Source organism: Leptopilina boulardi, unplaced genomic scaffold (genome assembly GCF_019393585.1).
Source record: "Leptopilina boulardi isolate dan_hultmark-lab unplaced genomic scaffold, ZJU_Lbou_2.1 LbouV2_370, whole genome shotgun sequence".
In the NCBI taxonomy this organism is placed as follows: Eukaryota; Metazoa; Arthropoda; class Insecta; order Hymenoptera; family Figitidae; genus Leptopilina; species Leptopilina boulardi.
The window spans coordinates 41,000-54,954 of record NW_026137941.1 but is presented as its reverse complement, the minus strand read 5'-3'; the positions used below and the strand labels follow the sequence as shown (position 1 = coordinate 54,954).

At 30.2% G+C, this 13,955-nt stretch overlaps 1 protein-coding gene and 1 long non-coding RNA gene across 5 annotated transcripts in view; one reads left to right on the top strand and one right to left on the bottom strand.

The window, feature by feature from the left end:
- LOC127287419 (uncharacterized) overlaps nt 1-13,955 on the top strand; it is a 66,970-nt gene that overhangs the window by 23,190 nt on the left and 29,825 nt on the right. Inside the window, exon 4 of one of the 4 annotated variants that reach the window (XR_007843874.1) lies at nt 12,214-12,248. The exons of the other annotated variants lie outside the window; for them this stretch is intronic. This is a non-coding gene — a long non-coding RNA (uncharacterized LOC127287419). The remainder of the gene's footprint in view (nt 1-12,213; nt 12,249-13,955) is intronic. 4 annotated transcript variants of the gene reach the window in all.
- On the bottom strand, nt 1,665-3,578 carry LOC127287416 (histone acetyltransferase p300-like). Its single transcript, XM_051314343.1, has 2 exons — nt 3,411-3,578; nt 1,665-2,741 (listed from the first exon to the last, which is right to left on the bottom strand). Exon 2 carries the CDS (start codon nt 2,728-2,730, stop codon nt 1,846-1,848), a length of 885 nt encoding a protein of 294 aa, XP_051170300.1. The 5' UTR covers nt 2,731-2,741; nt 3,411-3,578; the 3' UTR covers nt 1,665-1,845.

Here is a 13,955-nt window from a genome sequence, read left to right as displayed (position 1 = left end):
ACTATCATAGAAGTAGAATCATACTATCATAGTATTAGAATTATACTATAATGGTATTAGAATCATAGAATTAGAACCACAGTATCATAGTATTAGAATCCCACTATCATAGTATTAGAATCATACTATCATGGTATTAGAATCCCACTACCATAGTATTAGAATCATAGAATTAGTACCACAGTATCATAGTATTAGAATCCCACTATCATAGTATTAGAATCCCACTATCATAGTAATAGAATCCCACTACCATAGTATTAGAATCATAAAATTAGAACCACAGTATCATAGTATTATAGAATCCCACTATCATAGTATTAGAATTATACTATCATGATATACGAATCATAGAATCAGAACCACAGTATCATATTATTAGAATCATACTATCATAGTATTAGAATCATACTACCATAGTATTAGAATCATACTATCATAGTATTAGAATCATAGAATTAGAACCACAGTATCATATTATTAGAATCCTACTATCATAGTATTAGAATTATACTATCATAGTATTAGAATCATAGAATTAGAACCACAGTATCATAGTATTAGAATCCCACTATCATAGTATTAGAATTGTACTATCATAGTATTAGAATCATAGAATTAGAACCACAGTCACATATTATTAGAATCCCACTATCATAGTATTAGAATCATATTATCATACTATTAGAATTATACTATAATAGTATTAGAATCGTACCATCATAGTATTAGAAACATAGAATTAAAATCATACTATCATACTATTAGTATCATAGTATTGGGATCTTACTATCATAGAATTAGAATCGTAGTATCATATAATATTAGAATCTCACTATCATAATATTAGAATCATATAGAATTAGAGCCGCAGTATTATAGTATTAGCATCATACTATCATAGTATTAGAATCGCATTATCATAGAATTAGACTTATAGTATCATATAATATTATATGTCACTGTAAAATAATGATATATTTTCAAGGAGGAGAATTGCCTTTCCTCTCTCATATCAGTTTTTCTTATACTTTGTAGAGATGGTATACATTTATAGTGCGGGATAGCAATTAAAAAAAGATTGCTCGCACATTGAACAATAATTCGCCTTTCTGAGGATCATGATCGCGCGTGGAAAGAAGAAACCAAAGTCTCGCTCATAATCTCTTACGTGGAAACGCCTCATAGACATTTCACAATTATCTCCTTCTCTCTCTCCCTCTCTCGACATTTTATTATTATTTTTTTTTTCACTTCTATATCGTGCGAATTGTATACAATCCGCATATATATGTCTCGCGTAGAAAAGATAGTGTCAGTTCCACACGGCATTTTATATATTATATTTGGTAGTCGCAATTGTTTTATTCTTTTCATTCAGTAGCGGCCGTTATTTTTCTCGTTGTGTAATTATATCTATCTACATTCAGCTAACAATGTATAACTATATTTGATTATAATTTTTCTTCTTAACATTTTTATTTGAAAGATTTATATCGCGAGTTTTCGAAATAAGAATATTTTTTCTCTTAAAATTGTTGGAATTTTTTCATTGAATTTATTTGAATTTTTCATTTAGCTTAATTTTTATTGGTACGAATATTTATAAAATTAGCAGAATTATTTTAATTTTATCAAAAAAAATGGAAAATAAAAACTAGAGATTAAATTTCATACACAATTTATTTCATACGCTAAGTATAAACAAATAATTGTTTAATATAAAACATTTCGAGCTTTAATCAAAGTTTCCAGATCTAGGAATATTTTTTTTACAAATTAAACACTTGCACATGTTTAGAATAATTTGAAAATCAAAATCACTATAGTTTTGATGTTGCGCTGTTATTTTTCCTTATCTTGTAGCCTCTTCTCGAGTCTTTTTTTCATCCGGCGAACCATGTCATCTATTAGTGAACGACAATCGAATTGGTAGTTGGAATTGTTTATCAATGGAGGAATCATTTCAGTTGAATTATTGATAGCGGGTAGAGAGAAATTTGGAAAGATAATTTGTTGTTGTTGTTGTTGTTGTTCTGTTCCAAAAATACGTCCTGGTCCAGTTTGAGAATTAAAATTTCCCATAGTATCAAAACCACTTCTATTAATAATTGTTTGACCTATTGGATTAATTCCACATGAACAATTAATTGAACAAGGATTTAAAACTCGTTGTTGTTGTTGTTGTGTATTGAAAAAATGTTGTTCTTGCCGTCTTTGATTTTGAAATTGTACCATTTGAAGATCGGTTATTTTTATCATTCTGATATTTCTATTAATTGTCTGATGATCGGGTAATAAATTTGGATTATTTGTTGGTGGATAGGGTGCAAAATATGTTTTTCTCATAACTAATGGATTGACATTTGATCGAGATGAAATTTGTGGTAAAGAATTATTTTGTTGTCTACTTCTAAAAATTTCTTTTAACGGTGTACATACGTTACATTGATCTCTTATACAACTTCGCCAATGTCTAAGAATCATTTTCGATGAAAAACAATGATGTACCTTGCAAGTACTCAATTGACAATTTCTTATGTGATTTAATACATTTTTCATTGTTCTACAGTGAGGTAGAGAACATTCACTCTCTTCATTTGATTGAATCTCTTGTTGTAGACAATTTTCAGCGTGTAGGAGTAAAATAAGATGTTTTTGAATTTGGTACTCCTTCTCAGCCACTGTTGTTTCAATTCTTTGATTACGACCAATTGAATCAGGATTCATTGCGCGAGATCCTAAAAAAAAATTTTAATTAGAGATTTACTAAAAAAAAAATACTTTAAAAATTACACAAAAATATACACTATTTAATTATAAAAACTTGGTTCTTAGTTTAGACTTTAATAATAGAAAAAAAGTCTTGTTTCTAAATATGAATATTAAAAATTTTTTTTATAATATTTATGATACTTTATTAAAAATGATTATCGACCAAAATAATTTCACAATGATATAAAATATCAAAAATTAAAAAATATTTAAATTTAATTTTTTATGTAAAATTAAATTTCTTGAAATTTTATTATTGTAAGATAAGAGAAGAACAATATTTACCATTAATACACCAGTGATAAAGTCATTAACGTTAAATAGAATTTGAAAATTAATATAAACAAGAGTAATCGAGTCAAAATAGAAATGAAAAACAAATTTTAAATTAGATATTTAATAATATTCTTATATTATACGAATTTGAATACTTTTCGCATTTAATTTTTTTATATTTAATTCATTAAACATTTTTTTGTCGTCGATATTCTTTTTAAATAAATTTAAAACCTTTAAATAGTATATTAAATTTACACAAAAATTTATTTAGAAATTTTACTGTCTTTTTAGAGCGGTAAAATTAAAAGAAAAAAAAAATTTTATTTACACTAAAAATAATAAAAGTAAATTTTTACCTGTTTAGCTAATTCAATTAGGAAATTTCAACTCTCAGCATAAATATAAAAATTTTTAAGACGATAGCAAGAAGGTTCTTTCAGGTAAAACTTTTGTAACTACACTGAGGACCACGTTTCAAAGACAATTCCAACTACACTGATCATAACACACTGACGTATAATAATAAAATTTCAAATCAGAGAAAATTTAAACTTAGCGCGCAAGACGAATTTCTGTTTGCAAAGAAACTCATTTTTCAAGGAAAGGAATTTTTTTTTTTTACTATTTTACAAGAAGTTTTTTTTCCAAATTATAAGAACAAACGATTAAATTGTTAATTAAAAAAAGGATTATTTTTTTCCTTTTCTAATTTGCATTTTTGTGGAATTATATATTTTAAGGGGGCACATGCTACATCCAATTTGGTTGTTGCAAAACAGAACAACTTTTCCTGAACGGGGTCGTTACCTTTAATAGACATCGGCGTGACCGTATTACGTGTTCGACAAAACGATGCTCGCTTTCGGTATTGCGTGTCCAATTGTGGATTCGGCATACCAAGTAATCAAGCAGCGAAATCAGACCACACAAACAAACACACACAGACACAAACACTAATTTACAACCATAAATTGATCACTCTGTTTCACCAGATTTTTTTTTTTTTTCATTTAAAAAGCCTGCGGTAATTCAATATTTAAATGAAAAAAAAATTGTCTTGCATAAACCATTAAAGCAAACTGTTAAATACATTTATGTAATAATATGTACAACCAAATATGTTCATTTTTAACTTATTTGGTATAAAACTATTTTCTGAATATATATATATATATATATATATATAATATATGAATGACGTGGATTTATTTTCCATAAGCAGACAAAAATGGACCGACATTTTTATATTAATAGAATGTAAAATATAGAAAATTCCATAACAGATTTAACGGCGCGTAAAATTGAATGTATAAAAAGAAATTTCATTTACCGCTGATCGCTAGAAAACTTTGTGTGTGCACTGATGGGAAAAGATGTCTGCGCAAAGTTATAGGACAATCGTTGGACGATTTCCCATGAATTATTATTACGTCGTTTCTATTATGTTTTTCGAGCGTAAAGTCTGTAACCCTTTGCTCAGCAGCAACAGCAGCAGCAACAGTTTATTCAGTCTAATTCGTTTGTAAAAACAAAAGTAACGGCCACGAAGATTCGTACCTACTTCTTAAATCAGAGGATAACTATAATTCAAAGTACCGCTCCTTCTCATTAAAAAGGCCTTTCTTTCTTTTATGCATTTGGTATATATATACAACCGCTTTTTAATTTTTACGGTTATGGGGCGTAACGTCTTCTTCCCGTGGGACCAAATTTGCATTTCGCTTAATAAAAATAGAATATAGTAGATTTTCAAAATCAAAAAATTGAAATTGTATTTCTATATTGAAATATGTAAATTATATTGAGATTTTTTGTGAAAAATAGAAAAAGCAATAATAGATACGTGAAATTGAAAATGGAAGTTATGGATTGTTAGCTGGCAAATCGATTCGCGATCGATGGTTATATACCGTGCGTGGAGGACAGTAAAATTCTTAGAATGCATCCCTAGGAACTTCCTTATAGCGTCGATGTATAAACTACATGAGCAAAAGCGAATGCCTTGGCTTCATCACACACAGCGAGTTTATATATGTCGTTCACTGCTAACTTACATAACGTCTTAACTCCGAGATCAATCTCCAAGAGCGTCTACAATAATAATGGATATTTCTACTGCAATTATATGTACCAAAAAGAGAATAAATTTCCTTATTTCTCGGTAAAATCTCTACAGATTCCTTTACCGACACTGAGAAAAAAGTGGTTCTGATCTATGCTAAATGGAAAGCATTTTTTTTCGAGGGTCGGTAATATGTTGGTACAGGAATTTGCAGCTAGAAATCCTTTTTTTCGAGAGAATATATAAGAGAGAAGAAAGGAAGAGTTTGGGGAAAAAGGACAATGGCCGGGAGGAATAAATTTTTGGCATAGAGGGGAAAACGAGCTCTTTTTTTTCCCTACAAAAACACGAACTGAATAAATTGCGTCTTGGCACGCGGACTCTTGACCATCGCAAAAATGCTTCCTCTTTCCTTACTTTGTTCTTCTTCATTGAGGCGACGACAATTTATTCTTTTTTTTTTCATCACATTCATCTCAGAGGCAAACCATTCAGTGTGTATATAGAAAACCGCACATATAAGCAGAGAGATGACAAAACAAGGATAACCACTGCAGACAGAGAATTCAAGAAACGACTCAATACACTGATTTACGTAATTGTACTGATGTGACGGTATTATTAACGGTTTTACAATTAGCTGCTCTAAAGAATCGTTGAATATAATTTGCTTCTTCAATGCAGAATATGATAATGCACATCTTTTATTCTTCGAATTGTTGTTTTTTTCGGAATTATGTTTCTTCTTCAACCAGTTAATTTTAGTTGACAATACAGTTGGATTCACAAAATTTTGAATCTATTTTCTAGATTTTTCAAAAAGTCAACAAAATGTTGTTTTTGCAATGTTTTTATATATGTGTGGCTTTGGTGCCATATTATCCTAACGGTTTATTTGAAGCAGACTTTCCGAGAATCTTGATTTAAGGAAAGAGTGTGTTTTCTCGTTGAAGAACTGGACCTTGGAAACTGGACGGTTGAACGAGATGACATTCCATAGAGTTTGCTACCGCGTTGTTACAAAATGCAGGTTATGTCCACTGTTTGTTTTATCCGTATATACGTATATATATATCTTTTAAGCCGCACTTTAATTCGATATCCCTCGGCTACAAAGAAGATGAGAGAATTCCCTTGTCGCGGGAGCTATTATAAAAGAATTGAAGCTAATGTTCTTGTTCAGACAGAGAAAATTACGTCAAACTGCTCGTTTATCTTCTCAACAAAAGGGGGTCAGAGTTTATGTAACTTAATTTAAAAGTCGCGCAATTTCTTTGCCACTTTGATCTCGATTTATACAACTGTAATTTTAATTGATATAATTGCCATTAATTGATCACCTTCGTTTAGAAAAAAAAATTTTATTTACGAACATAGAATTATTTATTTATAAATTTTTTCCTAATAAGTCAGATCAATAGGACAAATAATAAAGATCATTAGATCGTGATATTTCGTTATAACGCCCATAAATTAATCTCAACTTGAGTGATGGCCAATCAAATTTCAATTGGCAATATTTCTTTGAGGAAAAAATCATTTGCCACACATGGCGATGATTGTAAGGTCAGTTTTATAAAGATTACGAAATTTGAAAGTAAACAATAATCAGAGCACATGTCCTTCGATGTAAAATAGTTATTAAAATTTAAGAAAATGGATTAAATTCATATATATATATTTATACCGTTGCTAAATCCCGTTTTGTGGTATAAATGCTATTTATTGCATTGGGTTTTTATTGTGACGTTGAGAAATCCTTGGGTATTACTATCCTAGAAAGGAGATATACATTGCGGTCGCATCCCAAGGAATCCGATCGATGTCAGATCGGATTCCTCGAGATATGTTGCTTGTATACACCATAGAAACAATTAATAATTCTCTTTCTCTCTTTCTCTAGTTTTAGGAACCACGATTCGCGATTTCGAAACACGAAGCCCGTATAGTTTTATCTTTTTCTAGCGAAAGAGTGAGATAGAGAGAGCTGTAAATGGGTATTTCACAAGAGATCGACCTGACATCAATCTCCTTTCGAACCCGTTTCAAGCATGCAATTTACTTGCACATTTTACCTGAAATAAGTAAAAAGAAAAATTTCTAACAAACACGTAAATTGTGGAAGTTTTGTCTAGTTGCGTTTAAATCAGATCTTGGGTGGTATTTGATAAGAATTTTTGTGCAAATAATAAGAAATTAAAATGCAACAATTTTAACAATGTTGCTTATCGTTTTTGTTTTTTTGCCGACTGACTGACCACGCATTTTCCCACGAGCTAAACGTAAACTATGCGCGCACACACTTTTGTGTTAGTGTGACAAGCGCAGAAGTAGCAGCTCCCCCGTTGACACCGACGCGACTCTTTCGTAAGGACGACATATGCACTTCTTGTCCGCTTGCAAGACCGCTATTCCATCCGCAATAGTTTGCGCAATTCTCGAGCCAGCTTATTATTCCCTATCATACAACATGTCCTTCGCTTGGCGCCAGACGGGAAGTATAATTGTCACATTATACTGCGTTCCATCTCGTAAACGTTCCAGGGACTGTATAGAAACTTTTTATATTTTCATTCCTTAAACTTGCCCAACCATGATGAAAACCCTACACGGAATATATTTCAGCAAGTCTGTATTGTAAAAGCAGTATGTTGTTGTAATTTTTATTTATTTCGTGTGATACAGAAAATGGTAGCCAGTTATCCAGGATTTTTAAAAATGCAATTTTTGGTAGCAATAACATTTGTGCAGGAATTAACTGGATGACAGTTTCAGAATTAGTTCATCCGTTTGGTTCTGTCGTAGTAGTTCTGCAAACTGTGGTACGAAAAGTAATTAATTCTGCTCTGTTTTGTGATAACATCTGTTAGGTTTGATTTAACTGGATAGTTTCAGAATCAGGTGATCCGTTTGTTTCTGCCGTAGTAGATTCAGTTTTTGAAAATTTTATCTATACTTGAAGAAGAATTTAGTGCCTCATAATGTACAACCTTATGAGAAAATTGTTCAATGAGAGAATGTGATTGATGGTACATTAGTTGAGTCTTTTGTTATTGAAGAAAATAATCATTATAAAACTTATAGGTTTATGACTGATGAAATAAATTATCTGCAAATCTGAGAACTATACACCACACACGAGAAAAAACCTGTTGATGTATTACTAGGCCGTTTACAACTATACAGGATCAATGAATATAAAACACAAATAAATGGAATATTATAACGAAATTCAAGAGAATGTAAACATTCTTAGAATAGTGCAGTTTCACACGTCAAGATGTAAAATACATTATTAATCAGGCATTACGCAATATTAATGTTTCCTATATAGAGAAGAAATCATCCACTAGGGAAAAAAATTATTATTTGCTTACTTAAATATGGCTCATGAGAAAAATTCTGTCAAATTAAGAAGTAGTTTGTTTGTTATATTCATTGTTCGCGAGTGCACAGATAAAATGTTGTACAACATCAAAAACTTTACTATATACTTACATCATTCTTATTTTGCAATCGCTTTTGTCTCGACTACCGTCTCTCTCGAAACCATTCACAACTTTATTATTTTGTTGATTATTCTTAATATTTGTTACATGCTCCGTGAGAAAATATTACATTAATAGGAATATCATTAAGCTTTCACGATTCAAAATTATTGAAAACAGTTGAAATTTTTTTTTTTTGAAAATGGTGTTTTATCGATTCCCTTCGGATTCTTTTCTCACACAACCGGTTAGAAAATCAATTTCTATTTCTTCTTTTGTGCGCTTATTTTATATCATTTTTTTTTCTGAATAAATTCCTCCCGAAATATTTACATAATTGAATTTTAGAGAAATGTAAATTTCTTGATGTGTTTGTAGTTTATATAAACAGTTGTGTAAAATTACTATTCAGTTGTATAAATATTACATATGGCCCCCCCATACAGTAACATTTGAGTGCGTGGGCCTTCTATGATATATACAACATACACTGTAAAAAATTTTGGGAATTATCACCAACTTTTTTTGGTGAATATTTCATATTTTTGGGGAAAATGTTTTCCCCAAAAAAATAAGTGATTGTTTTCCTAAATTTTGGTGAAAATTTCCTAAAATTCTAATGTATATATTTTCCCTAAAAAGAGTTGGTGAAGATTTCTCAAAATTCCAATGAATATATTTTTCCCCAAAAACAAGTGGTGAATATTCCTCAATTTTTTTGAAATCCTTCTTCAAAAAAGTTAAACTTTAAACTTACTTAAGTTACAAAAAGTTATTTGTAACTTGTAATATAATTTATTCATTTCATAGATAAGTTAATTATAACTTAACTTAATAAGTATTTTTAAGTAGACAAAAATTTATATTTCTAAAGAATTAAATTAAAATTTAATCAATATTTGTTTAACAGATCTTATTTTATTTATTATATAACATAAGTCACAACTATTTTCAACGTGTGTTTCCTTTTTTTAAAGTTACAAAGCATGTTTACATAGTTTCATCTTATATATTGAAATTATCATTTTATTTTCATGAGCCTCCGTGGCGTAGTTAGTAGAGCGTTAGACTTCTAAATCTCTCCTAATGACGCTTACGTTCGAGACCTCATGATAATATTTGATAATTTTCAAGAAAACAAATTTTCATCAATAGGTACCAATAAATAATGTAAGTAAGATATAAATGCTACATGAATCAAATTTTTAAATTTTTATTTCAATTTTTTAAACTATTGATATTAATCTTTGGGAAAATTCACTAATATTTGTGGAATATTCCCTAAAATTTTAGGGAAAAGTTTCCCCAGAAAATTTTAGGGAATTTTCCACAAAATGCCCTGCAAATTTGCGTCACTAGAATTTTGGGGAATTTTAACCAAAAAATTTTTTACAGTGTAGGTTATGTGAATGTATTTGCAAGCTTACGTCCTTGCGTTTCCTCTCGAGTGGACGCGCCTTCCTCCGATTACGTTCACTCTTCCCCTTTCTTCTAACCAAGTCATAAATGCAGAATCATTTTATAAAATACTTTTTGAAATTTAAAAACAAAAATTTAAAAAAAAAATTATTGACAAAAAATGTATATACAAACATATTGGGGGAATGTATAAAAATTTGTTTAGATATTTACAAAATTCTTGTATACAGGATTTAATAAGACGTGAAAAGATATTAAGACAGAAGATATAAGGATATAAAATATACATAGCAATGTATAAAATGTGTAGGCAAGATACATAGGTTATATGTATATATATATATATAGTTAGAAAAGTACAGCAGCAGTTTCCATAAGCCTTGCAATCTATTGCAAACGATACGCAACTGTGCTTTATTGCCCTCGGCCACGCCAAGATATTCACTGGCATAATATAAAGGGTGGCTTCCGATTCCTCTCTTGGTTGGAAGAAAATTGAGCTATTCTTCTCAGAAGGAAAGAAGGAGAGAAAAGAGATTGCTGAGTATTTTTCCTCCTGCACATAGCAGCATATCCGCGTGATTGCAGTGAAGATTTTTCGATTATTTGAAGAATTCTTCTTTTTAGAATGATACACAAGATATGATCTTCTCAAATTGTTGCAGGTATTTTTTTTTCGACATAACGTCAAACTAAAAATTGGTATGACTTTTCATTTTAAAAAACATCAAAACGCTTCAGAATTTCCTGATTTTGGAAAATTTTGATTTTGATCTGAGAGCTAATTCTGAAAATAATCAGAAAAATCTGAAGTGTTTTGACTTAATTTTTTTAGGCGCACCATTTCAAAATGGGGTTTTTGTACTATTTTGTCGTATGAAACTAGTTTCTAACCAAATATATTACTGAAAATTAGTTTGGAACATATAGTAATTTTTTGGTTATTATCACTGTAAAACGAAAGGTATTAATTTAATACCGACTTTAGGTACTAAATTGTCTTTTGGTTCTATTTTGATACCTAAAATCGGTACTATTTTAGTACTTTCTTTTTACAGTGTAGTTTCATACTACTATATAGTACAAAAACCCGATTTTAAAATAAAAATCCTTGTGTACCAAATACTAATGATTTTAGAAGTATATAGATAAATTTTTTTTTTAACTTGAACTCTCTGTAATAGAAATTACTGTTCTCTGTCCAAGAATTCTAGAATTATTAATAGTTCACTCTTATGATACATAATTCAGTTCTCACGGCATTGGAGATCATAATACGTAACGTGGAATTAAAGAAAAAAAAACAGATTGCAACGATTGTAATTACCGTTACTGTCATATCATGAATAAGTTATATTAGAAGTCTAGAATTCTCGTTTTTTTCTTCTTCTTCTATTTTTTCCGAATAAAGTTGTTAATTTTTCTCGCATAAGAATCACTGATTGTTAACTACGATTATCTTGGAGGTTAGGTTATTCTTCCTTGAGGCAAAGGCACACACAGGTATTTATATATAGTCTTTTGAGGATAGGGGGGAATTCTGACGATAAAATGCCAGTTCTTGATAATCTTCTCCGAGGTAAAAAAGTGGTATTTAATACGAAAAGAAAATTCTAAAGAATCATGATACTTTTAAAAAAATGTATATCCGGATAATCTCTGAATTTCGAATTCAGATATTTCAAATAGGAAACAATTTTCAATACCGGATATGTTTTAGGGAAAATTTTTTTATTCAAAACATCAACCCTTTTTTGCGAACCGTGACCAGATTTCATTTTCATTGAGAGAGAGAGAGAGAGAGGTGTAATAGTGCAGCAGGTATATATACACACCAGAGAGATGAGTTTAGAATGCAAATGATCTCCATAAATTGTAAATGCTGAACGCACGGTGGTTGGGATTGAAAGTAAGTGCCTCGTTTCCTCTCTCTGGAGAACACCTTTAAAAGGCTTGTCCACTTGCGAACACGACGAAGATGAAAACGAAAAAAAAAAAAAAAAAAAAAAACACGAAAATAGCAGCAACGATTACCAATTGGTCATCCTTTTCAGCCCAGCTGCAGTTTCTCGTTGTTTTCCATATATTATATTTACAAAAATCTTATTTCTTCTATTACAATATAATAAAATGTAAAAAAAAAAAAGTTAATTACAATTTTCTGATGGAAATTTATTTTTTCTGTTACAGGTGAGAGAATAAACATTATTTCAAGGATGTGTAAGGTAATTTTATTTTTAAAAAGCAGTGTCCTCTTGCGAATGAACGATCAACAATCACAGATTTGATCGGTAAAAATATAGTCTCCCTTTAACGAGAATAGATAACCGGTGAGTCCGGTATGCTGTGAACGCAATAAAATAGTTTTCATATAAATGACACGCCGGCAATGAGAAAACAAGTAAAATCTCTCTCTCTCTCTCCGAGGAGAGAATCTTACAATCAGCTTAGTTAATCTCAAAAATTAATTTCAAAGAAAAATTTCCCGGATCGTTAAAACAGATTTTCTATTTTTTTTTTTTTTTTTTGCGAAAAATTCCCAGTAGCGATAATTATCAAATATAATGATTTTATTTTTTGAAAATGATTTTTTCTTTTTGTGTTCATATGGGTGGGTTAGAGGTCAAGGAATATGCATTGAGGCGCAAGGTTACATATATATATATATATTGTACATTGGGCATTGGGCCTTATCTCGATGCAAGCGATCTCGGGTGATTTCTCTCGATTTCTTGACGTAGAATCAACGGCGGCAGTTAGGACTCTCTCGAAGTTGTCCTTGAACTCGTCCTCCAACGTGGCCCGGACCCCTGAACTCTCAGGGCCCTCTCTTTCTCTCTTCTACAGCATCTCTGCTGTACCACCACCCTTTTCGCAAAACTATCATCATCTTCTTCTTCTTCACAATCCTATATATATATATACACGTTACGTGCAACTCGAAAGAATGCGCATGAGTAAGCAAATATCTGCACACAAAATACTTACAGGAATGTAAAATTCATTTTTTTTTTATGCTGAGAGTGATTTTTAATGGTAGTAGTAGAATTTGTTTAATTTTTCATTTAAAAAAAAAATAATAATAATAATAATCTTAACTTTTTAATATTTTAAAAACTGGAAAATCATTTTTCCATTCCTATAATTACCCATAATTTTGCCAGGGCCCAGATTGGGACTGGATCAGGCTGCCCTATTAGGGAATGAAACGCCGCGCCTGATTAGAAAATCCCTATTTTCTGGTCGCCCTGATTTGTCCCTGATAAGGTGCGGCGTTTCATTCCTCACTAAGGCCCTGATAGGGCAATTTCTACACGAGTAAAATCGATGTATGTTATGCCTTTTATAAAAAGATAATTGAAAAATTCTATAATGATATAGGATAAAATGTATTTTCTATAAATTATAGTTAAGTATTCAAAAAAAATATATATACCAGTTTTCAAAAAATTAAAAATTTACAGATTGAATATATAATTTAAATTAGATGAGCGTGACAAATTCGAATCTAATCTCCAGAATTCCCATCGAGAAAAAGAAGATGAAAAAGGAGTATAGATATAATTTTATTATACAACTCGAAATATTTCAATTATAAATTCTAATTCCTCTCCTATATATTATTTATAAAGTCCTTTCACCTTCGAATATAACCGATGAAGGCTATATATATATATATATGAAAACCTGTAAAAGGTCAAAATGGCACAAATTTCCATAATCCTACTTGTACCCCATATTTTCTCATTGCTCGCACGCGAGAAAGCCAATGTAAGATGAAATTTTTTCTTTTTCTCCAAATGAAAAAAAAAATTACGGATCTCATATATAGTAAATAATTTGAGTCGGTGAATCTTGGATTAAAATAATCTCCATACGAGATATCCTTTTATACAAATTATTTTATATCGTGCGAGAAAATAATATATATA

Coding starts and splice junctions, on each gene's coding strand:
- LOC127287416 (XM_051314343.1), bottom strand. CDS start 2,730: ATGAATCCTGATTCAATTGGTCGTAATCAAAGAATTGAAACAACAGTG.